Below are 9,976 nucleotides of genomic sequence, written 5' to 3'. Positions count from 1 at the left end.
ATTCTGCCTTTGCCTTATTATGGACTATTTACACACAGCAAGATAGTATAGGCTATTGTATGTTGTTTTTTTGTTTGTTTGTTTTGTTTTTTGAAGAATTTAACCATAACAATTTTCACCATACATTCACAAAATGAAATTAGAAATTAGTAAAGGAAGTATAAGGTTTGAGGATTTTGTGTGACCAAAGGGAATTTTTTCAACATTTAGCACTGTAGTTTAATCACACACCATCAAAATGACTTTACAAGTAGTAAATCGTACAAAATGAAAGTACAGTACTATATGAACTGGAGAAAATTTATCATAAATACTTATCCTTATATATCAAAATCAATTTGATAACGGAACTGGTAACATCAGTTTTTTTTTTAATGCAGTATGGTTGTAGTCATTGTTATGTTAACTTAACTAAAGGCTGCATTGACTAAATTGTACCGAACCTGAAAAATATCTCAACAGCTACCAGCAGTGTTTTCTTCATCTCAACCCTGTCCTCCCCCGTGCAGATAAACACGTAGGCTAGTGTGCGTGTTTATAATATGCAACTGCACCCTTATGTTCGCCATGTTGGCTCAATCTGTTCTATTGTCCACGCAAAGCTGGCGATTATGTTGAAGCCAGAATGGCTCCAGTTTCCCAACCTCATCGTCTCTATAATCCATGCTAGTTGTCGTGTACGCTGCAGTCTGCACTAGGATTTCCCCTCCCCACGTCCCGGAGTGCGCGTGCGCGTGGGCCGTTCCATTTGTCGTGTGCCCCCTGAGTGTGCTCGTGTTTTATGCGTGTATGAGAGAGAGTGAATTACGGTGATAGTAGGGGGAGCCACGACCAAACAACATGGAATTGCAACAATGTGGGACCTAAATTAAACCAGTGTCGCGTGAAGGGGGGAAGAATCCGAAACCCTCGGCCCTCTGAGTTTATGTTTTCTTTTAACCATTAGATGGTCTCGAGCGAGCCGACTCTGGCAGTGGAGGACAACTACTTCTCGAATAATATGAAGGAGATGATTGGAGGCTGCTGCGTTTGCTCAGACGAGAGAGGCTGGGCTGAAAATCCACTGGTTTACTGTGACGGGCATGGCTGTAATGTCGCTGTTCACCAAGGTAATTCTTTCAGATTTGTGTTTCTAACTTTCGAAGTGCTTATTATCGTTGTTTATTTACACTCTGAGAAGGACGCGCATGTGAATGATACTCGCCCCCAAGGCCCAGAAGAGTTGCGGAAGGAAGCAGTGAACGTGTTTATTGTGACTGGCCTAAGGGGGGGAAGGGAAGCGGGGGTTAGAGATAGATGTGTAGTCCTGTACCTGCAGTCTCAATAGCCCGGTTCTATTTTTTTGCTGTCATTTTACATTGAAACAGATTCCTTATTATTATTATTATTATTATTATTATTATTATTAATAATAATAGTATCGCTTTTTTGGGGGGCCAAAAAAGTTAGAGCCCCTTAGTGTGCATTTTCGAGGAAAACGTCAAGCTTGTGAAAAGGTAAATCTAAGTTTTTGCTTTCTCTTTCGAAGGTTGATTTTATTTTTGTTGTTTTCTTTCCCCGCGAGGCGATAACATTAAGTACACATACAACCCAGGCCTATCCGTAATAATATACCGCAGCAGTTATTTTTTAGGTCTTGCAGACAATCTAATACTTACGTTGAGTTTACAGCTATCAGATAATGTACTTTCTTCTGCACGATCTCTGTCTCATACTCGCTAGTTAGCTGTTCTAGCAGAAAATGAACGCCGTCGTCTTAACGACGTTTGTGTGTCAAAACAATTTCGGTGCTACGTACATTTTTCTTAAGCAGAGTTGAAATATTTAGCTTAGGTTCAGATGCTAGTAAACGTCCTTGATGTTGGTGAACCACATCAGCTGTCAAACCCACAAGATTAAGGCTTCAATGGAGGAAGATGCATTATCGAAACGAGTTAGCTACGTTAACACATATTTTCATAGAGGCACCTTACAACGCCGGTGTAGCACAGACTCATTAGTTGCCCCCATATCCCAACAAAATAGTTTGGCACAGTGTGTGATGGCGTGCTGGGATCCAGTCTGGCAATTTTCATAATTAGGTATCAAGGTGCAGTGAGTAGAAGTACTGTTCTGTGCAAGTAGATACTGTACACCTCTACCTACCCAGTGACTTGCCAGCAGCACTTACATATCCTTGGCCTAGTGATGATTAAGGGAATAACATTCTTAAATCAAGTTTTATTTTTCAATAGTTATATAGTGCAGCTGCTCTATCTCAGTATTAATCGACCCATTTGAACATTAACAGTGTAACTGTACGTAAGGTAAGAGGTAAATGGGGTATGTCAAGTCTGCAAATGTGATGTCTTGCATCAACCATATTATTTATGTAGCCAGGTAATTAATTGCAAGGGACAGTACCTGGCTTTTTATTTTGTAACCCCCTCTCCCACAGTGATCAGGCTTTTTGGAATAGTGGAATACTGTCCTCTAATGTAGTTTGTTTGCTGCAAAACCAGAGGGACAAACCAGGGAATGAAAAGTAGATCATAACACAATGCTTTTGGTTTTTTGTTTTGTTTCAATGTGTACATTCTTCTGTCTGTATATTCAGTACATATATTTCTGTATTCTTTATAAATAAATAAAATAAAAAAGCACAATCTTGTTGAATATCCAGGCACCACTGTTATAGCCAAGATAACTTTGGTTTGCAGTGATTCTGTGATGCAGGGATTTGACAAGTATTCTTAAAAAGTGTAACCAAATCCCAAATGTTTCTGATTAGAGGGTGTCTGTAGTAACATGTAATTATGTAAATGCTCTATTAATGTCCACCTAGGCCAAGAATAACTAAAGCATATACAATTCTTTACACTTACAAAGGCAAATATAAGGGTTTAATGTAGAGTTCATACATATTCGTTTGCTGCTGCTTATCATTTTCATAGTGTTTTTCTTTTTTTTTTTTTTTTTCTAAATGTCCATCTTATTGCTCTTTGGTCACATCTTTGCCCTAGAAGGTTTAAAGAGGTTTCTGCATGAGAATAAAATACTTATGATGTTTATGCTTAATATGTTTATTATGGCATAGTTAGATATCTAAAGCATTCTCATTTTAATTTTATCCTAATTACAGCATGTTATGGCATTGTACAAGTCCCTACAGGACCCTGGTTTTGTAGAAAATGTGAATCTCAGGAGAGAGCAGCTAGGGTGGTAAGTCCAACTATTAACCTATATTTCAAGTCAAGGATGAGATTTGTTCTACTTAATTTTAAAGGTTAAGGGAATTTCATTCTTTCAATTTTAAGGTTGCTGCAATAGGTTTTTAGCTTTTTAACATTTGAAATCTTCACTGCTTGGTTTAATTTGCTAATTAGTGAGGGTATTGTTGCTAAAAATAGAATGAAGTTAAGAGTGTTTTTCCATGCATTTACGTGAAATATTGTATCTAGATCAGCAAATAGTTTTCTTTTTACAGTATACAATGCCCTTACAATATGAATTCCGATACATTAATAAAACTAATAATAAAAAGCATGCATTTTACACTTTGTCTGAGGAATTATTTAATTATTCCTCAGACATGGTGTGGAATAGATACAGACATCTAATCCCTTCAGTCAGCATAAACACAGGAATTTAGTTTAGAATATAATTGCGTTTACACATAACTTTTTGCTGCATATTGTGTCTATTGCTGGCTAAAAACAGGTCTGTTTTTTCAAAAGATTTGAAGTGTAATTTTCCTTAAACAAAAGCTCTAATGAGATTGTACCGTCTTAAAATTTGAGAATAAAGCTAGGCTTTATCCTATCCAGACTACAAGAAAATCAGATGCATTGTGTAACCCTACAAAAAAAAAATATATATATGAACCATATAAAATACATGGTCACATCTAGGACATTGCTGTAGTTTGTTTTCCTACCAGGTCTGTAGGATAGGTGAAATAACATTCCACAGTAATACACCCCTCAAGTCTGTACTGATCCTCAGTTGGGAATAAGATTGTTTGCAAAAGATGCTTCCTGCAGAACAGCATTGTAAATGTAATTGTCCTTGTAGTCTTTTATGTTTGCTTTGCCTCATGCCAAGACACTCGTTCTGTCATACCTTATAGGATACATTGTTATCTGTAGTTTTCGATTTATTGTTCATATTTGAAGCTGGTGGAACTCTGAAATGAATGGCTTACTTGACTTAAGCATTTTGTTTTTTCAGACTACCCATGTGACCTAGGAGATTTACATTTGTCAGAAATGTGAAGACCTGGATTATTTCCAGACTCTCTGTTGTTAGCTGTATTAGTCCTTTAGAGAGGCATGCTACAGTCTTTTGTTTTGGGCTGTGCCATTAAGAGGGGGTGTAAACAAATCGCATTTTCTGAAAAGGATTAGGTCACAGGTTGCTTTCATATGCCTTCCCCACATTGAGTGAAAAATAACAGCAAAAAAACAAACAATGCACCAAATTCCTTGACCTAAATAATGAATTCATAACTTTATGTATTTTTTTATTTTTTTATTTATTTTTTTTGTTTTATATTACAATCAGAAATTGCATACCATCAGTAACCACCATAAAATACATTACATGTTTACCAACCTCATCACCTTCCAGAGAACTGTACAGCCTCTTGGATGTTGTGCACTGCAGTTTTGTGTTTAAAACTAGTGAAGATATGTGAATATGTTGACATATTTATTGTTTCTGAATAATGAAACCGTTTATCCTCAAGTTTGATTTCGTACCGATGTAAGAGCTGCAGTTATTTTTTACTTTAATAATGACAATAAGTGTACAGTGAAACATAATGCTTGTCATATTTATAGTGATTTCCCACTGTGAGAGAGACAACAACTAAATCTCTATACTAAAGCAGAAGTTGTTGTGATAATTTGTTAACCAAATGCATCTTAAATGAGTGATGCTTTGTATATGCAGAAGTGTGTCTCTGTCTGGTTCTGCAATATAGCAGCCTACGAGTACAGTTTGAATGACTGTGGATGTAAACACCCAGTTTGTTTATCCCAGCAAAGAGAATATTTAAAGTTGATTGCAAGTCCAGTTTCTACAGTCATTGACTGGAGATTAAATTGTGTTGTATCAAGTTTATAATGTAGAAATATGTAACAGTCAGATTTGGCACAGTATTATATTTACAAACAAGTAACTAAGCACCGTACAGTACCATACTTTATTTGAGATTTAGGTGTATGATTGAGTGAATGTTTTCATTCCAGGCTTTACAATCAAAACAGTAAATTGACACTTCTGGTGCCTAGTGTTGATTTTCCTTGTTAAAATGACTTTAAAACATATTTTTTAGATGCAACCATCAAGTCTATGCAGTGACACTGTTACTGGAATTTGTTTATGATTGAGTATCTCGGTGACAGCACTCAAGATTGAAGGAAAAGAGGAGTGGTTTGTCAGAGGAGAGCACTGTTAATGTGCCCATTATTTTGCTGATAATAAAGGCGTTTTGTAGAAATTGAAAAAAATGCCAAAATGTTGGCTTCCAAAAGAGTGCGTTGTTCAGGTGTTGTATTGATTTATCGCAGCTTAGCTCAGTACCTGCCTGAGTGATGGTATGGTAGTAAGTTATGAAGAATACAATGAACAATAAAATGGTTTCCCTGTTTGTGTTGGTGAAATGCAGTGTGCAATGTATTGCTTACTTTAATAGTGAAATCAGCTGACTACAGTGCAAGTGGAAAGTAACAAAGGGGGGCAGTGACAGGCTTGGTAAGGTTTTATGTATTACTGTGGATGAATATTGTCACACCTAATTTTACAGATACTGTACAGTAATTGTCCTTCAATAGATGTATACAGTATAATGTCAAATATGGCTGGTTCTTTACAAAGCTTATTCATCCTTCCAGTAAGGTTGCATGGTACAGGGTGGTATATACAGTAGGAGTCATGCAGTGTTCAGCAGAATATGCACAGTACAGTGCAATACAGTGTGAGAGCAGTTGCAATGCATAACTTAGTCTGACCTTCCCACAAATACACATTAAGTAATTCACATACTGGCTTCCATTCCCAAAAGTAGTACAGGCATTCTGACTTTCCTAAGCTTTGTTGTTTTTTAATGATTTTTTTTTTTAATGTATGTATTTTCTTTACGTTTTATTTATGCTGTTGCGGGACCAGATTAGTTTGTTCTAGGCTGCCAGGTCACAGAATTCACAGTTTGTTATTGTTAGATAGAGCGGTGTCATCTGAAACTAATGCACAAAACAAGTCACCCAAATGTAACAGTACAGGCACCTTTTCTTTGCCAGTAGTCTTAAAGAATTCTTGTTTTTGAAACACTGATGCAACCTTTTTACTACTGCATAGTAAACTGTACTGGAATCCCCTAGCCTTTATGCTGCTCAAATTTAAACAGCCACCATTACCACAATAAGTGATTGATTTACTCTGGAATTAATGCAGCTGATTCTTTCAGCTACAGAGGTCATCATAGTGTATAACTGTACATTACATAGGTGGTTACAATATTAACTATGCATAAAAAAATGCAATGTAATTCAATATACAAATCTGTGACATGATTTTACGTGGAACCTGAATATTCTGTCATAAAACTTTGTGGGATGGGTTGGGTTTGGGGGGGGGTGGGGTGGGGGGGATCATGTATTTTGATAAAATAAATGCCTAAATTCACCATCTCTGGCATAGCTTGACTTTATGCAGCAGGGGAGATTAAAAAAAAAAGATAAAGTAAAATAAAGGTATTTGAAGTATAACTGAAAAAACAAAGATATATACTCATTATTAGGGCAGCCTCAGAGAATGCAGAAGGGCATGAATACAGCAATTCAGCATGTTAAGACAGGTCTCATGAGTTTTTAATGTACCACGTTCCACCCTTGGTCTAAAGATAAAAGGTTGGAAAGGACGAAAACCAGTTCCACAAACCACAGATGGAGGAGGAAGATCTGCAACCCACCCAAATGATGCTGAAGAAGAGGGACTTGCCAAAAGTTTAAAAACTATGAATACATGGGTATGTGGCCTAAAAATGAAAGTTATTAATGTTGTCCAAGAAATTGCAGCAGAGAGACCAGTGAATATATGCGATTTTTGTTATACTGTACTGTATGCATTAAAGTCAGTTAAAGAAATTATAGGACTGGTGATTTGAAGGACTGGTAGGTACTTCATGAAGCCATTGTGTTTTCACAAGTTGTATTTTTACTGTTTGTTTGAAAATGACAGTAAATGACAGCAGAACGTTTGTTATACCTTATGAATTTGTTGTCAAAATGAGGCCAAAAAAAACACTTGGATGCCAGCTTCAACAGGTGGATATAATATGTGGGTAAACATAGCAAGCTGCATGCCGTTGTCCTATAATAAATTGTGCTCCAATTAAAAATAGAGATGGTTTACTCCAGGTCAGCAATAAAATCACATTTTGAACTTGGAAATGTACAGTTATACAGTACCTCTAAGACCTCAATACTTACTGTATTTGAAGGATTCAGATTCCTTTGAGTGGACGTGAAGAGTGACTTCTTATTTATTTTGAAAGGTGGCTTCTTAAAGTTGGTTTCTACAGTACCTCAGTATCTATTTCTGCACGTACTGAGGTGAAATTTGAGAAGATCTCTTGATCCCATATGTTATGGTTTTCTGGTTATTGGTTTGCAGGGAATTGACCTTGTGACTAGCAATATTTACTAATAAAATACAACAATATTGCAATGCTGAAATGTACAAGTCAAAAATTCTATAATGTAAAGTGGAATATTTGACATACAATTCTGCATGTGGTTTTAAATTATTTAAATGCCTACATTTAAATAAGCTTGTTCAAGGTGTTCAGATCGGGCACACATGTCTTACCTTACCTTTTATTTTTTTATTTTTTTAGAAGCAATAATGGGGGCGGGGGAGCAAAAAAAAAGTTAGTCTTGATGTTTAAGTTGTTCCAGCTATTGCAAACATTGATTGGGTTGTAAGGGCCTTGATTTGTTTTCTGCATTTCAAGCTTTGTCTAGTTTTATACTTGTTGCCAAGGAATTATTCAGCTGTAAGAACGCTTCAACTGAAATTAATACTAAGCTTGCCAATTTTGTTTCAGCTTGCATTCATAACAGGCCCTGTTCCACCTGTTGTTGCACTACAAAAGCAATACAAATGGTACACTGCATTTGAGCCTTTAGGTTCCTCTTGCAGCTCTTTGAGTTTTTATTTTTTTATTTTTAGTGCCCTTTGAAATCCTGTAAAACAAGACTATTGTGTGCCTATCTATACTTGCACCCATGTACGTTTTTTTTTTTTGTGTGTGTGTGATAAGATTACACAGATACAGTTTGTGGGTTTTGTTTTAAACCAAAATGTAGTTAAACTGTGAATAAAAGAAACATTATTATTGTTATATTTGTTCCAATTGCTGGGTCTTAACTGGGTATTAACATAGCTTTACCAGGATTGCACTGTGCTGTATCTTTAATTTAGACTTTTCTCCTATTTAGAGATGTGAACTGTGTCCGCATAAGGATGGAGCTCTCAAGAGGACTGATAATGGAGGTAAGATCTTAGATTTGTTAAATGTAATCTGTGGGCCTTCAGCAGACTTTCATAATGACTGACTCGCCATAGCATCCTATGAACATGTGTGTTAACTACAATGAAGTTGAAAAGAGTAATTGATTATAAAATAATCCACTATTGTCAGATTTTGATCCTTGTGCGCGAGTTTGTTTCTGGTTTTGTATTGATCCATGTGTTTTTGGAGTATAGTCTGCAGCATGACCTAGTCCTGTGTTTTTTTTTTTCTTGTGCTAACACATTTTATGTCTAGTTCAGACCCTTTTTAACTACTTTTACAAATGGGTGGTTGTAAATTGACTCCCCCACCCCCTTCAATAGAGTTCATCAGAAGGTCAGTCAGGCCTGGATTTGGCACTAGAATAGATTATTTTGCTTCCCTGTTCACAGACACTCACAAGTCTATTGCTGTATCTTCAAATACAGTAAGTAATTAAATACAGGCTTTACCAGAAGGAATTATAAAATTGAAACATTATTAAACATTCTCGGCACTCGGAAATGAACAGACATTCCGATGTTTATTAAATTACATCATTCTCAAAACATTTTAGACCAGCAGCAGCAATTGAGCATTATGTTGCTTTTGGAAAATACTGGTTAATGTGTTTTCCTGTGCATTTATTTTCTTTCTTTTTTTTTTCTTCTTTTTTTTTTTTTTTTTAATAAAAATGTTTCTCCCTGAAACTATGCTATGGTACATAGTGGCAGCTTTGACATTATTTTTTTATTTTGTGCTAAAGTAAAAGAACGCTGCCTGTGGATATGCAAGCTCTCTGGATGGTAGTCAAGCATGTTGCATTGCTGTGGTGGTGGTCACACTGTCAGGGTTTCACAGAGGTTTGCTTAGTATTCATCTATTTGGAGCACAGCCAACTATTAGCAGAATTTTTTTTTGTGTGTGTCATGTTTTTTTTAGCTGTGTTTGGGAACTTCTTACAGCTGTAGAGACATTAACCCTTCAAAGGATTTGTAATCTCTGACCTGTTCAGTTTTCATGCTTGCTTTAATTTTATTTTGAAAATCAATTCAACACTGCAGCACTGTTGTATCCTCTCCCCACACGTTCATTGGCTGCGGGCACATGTTGATCTGATTAGCTGTGATTGCAGCTGTCGTGGTCTTATCCCTGAAAATATATTAATTGTTACTAGGAGTGTGATTTATTATTTTGTTGGCAATTCAAGTTTTAAAACTACAGTAGTGATTTTATTTCTCAATTTGTTTTCCCATATAAATAAACTACAGCCCCCCATATTTTTGACCATTATCAGCTCTGGAGGGCGTTTTTTGAATGGCCATTTATATTTCTGTGACGTTGGGATAAAAAGTCTGCTTTTTGCTTTGATGTCAGAAAAGTTATTCATTGTATACTGCTGCATGGAGAAATATTATACATGATAACTGCAGTTGCCTT

The 9,976-nt window shown here is 36.1% G+C and overlaps 1 protein-coding gene across 13 annotated transcripts in view; it reads left to right on the top strand.

The window, feature by feature from the left end:
- Positions 1-606: 606 nt before the first annotated feature.
- The window catches only part of LOC117394870 (protein AF-10-like), a 59,481-nt gene continuing 50,111 nt past the window's right edge, over positions 607-9,976 (top strand). For 2 of the 13 annotated variants that reach the window (XM_059019927.1, XM_059019860.1), the window contains exons 1-4: positions 608-1,109; positions 3,122-3,201; positions 6,884-7,009; positions 8,484-8,538. In XM_059019927.1, the coding sequence (XP_058875910.1) occupies positions 947-1,109; positions 3,122-3,201; positions 6,884-7,009; positions 8,484-8,538 (424 nt within the window). In that variant the 5' untranslated portion in view covers positions 608-946. Of the gene's footprint in view, positions 1,110-3,121; positions 3,202-6,883; positions 7,010-8,483; positions 8,539-9,976 lie in introns of all 13 variants that reach the window. The other 11 variants (XM_059019868.1, XM_059019875.1, XM_059019886.1 and 8 more) reach the window with 9 other exon arrangements.

This window comes from Acipenser ruthenus, chromosome 3, assembly GCF_902713425.1.
Source record: "Acipenser ruthenus chromosome 3, fAciRut3.2 maternal haplotype, whole genome shotgun sequence".
NCBI classification, from domain to species: domain Eukaryota; kingdom Metazoa; phylum Chordata; class Actinopteri; order Acipenseriformes; family Acipenseridae; genus Acipenser; species Acipenser ruthenus.
Note: the sequence above shows the minus strand (reverse complement) of the source record. Positions and strands in the feature narration are given on the sequence as shown.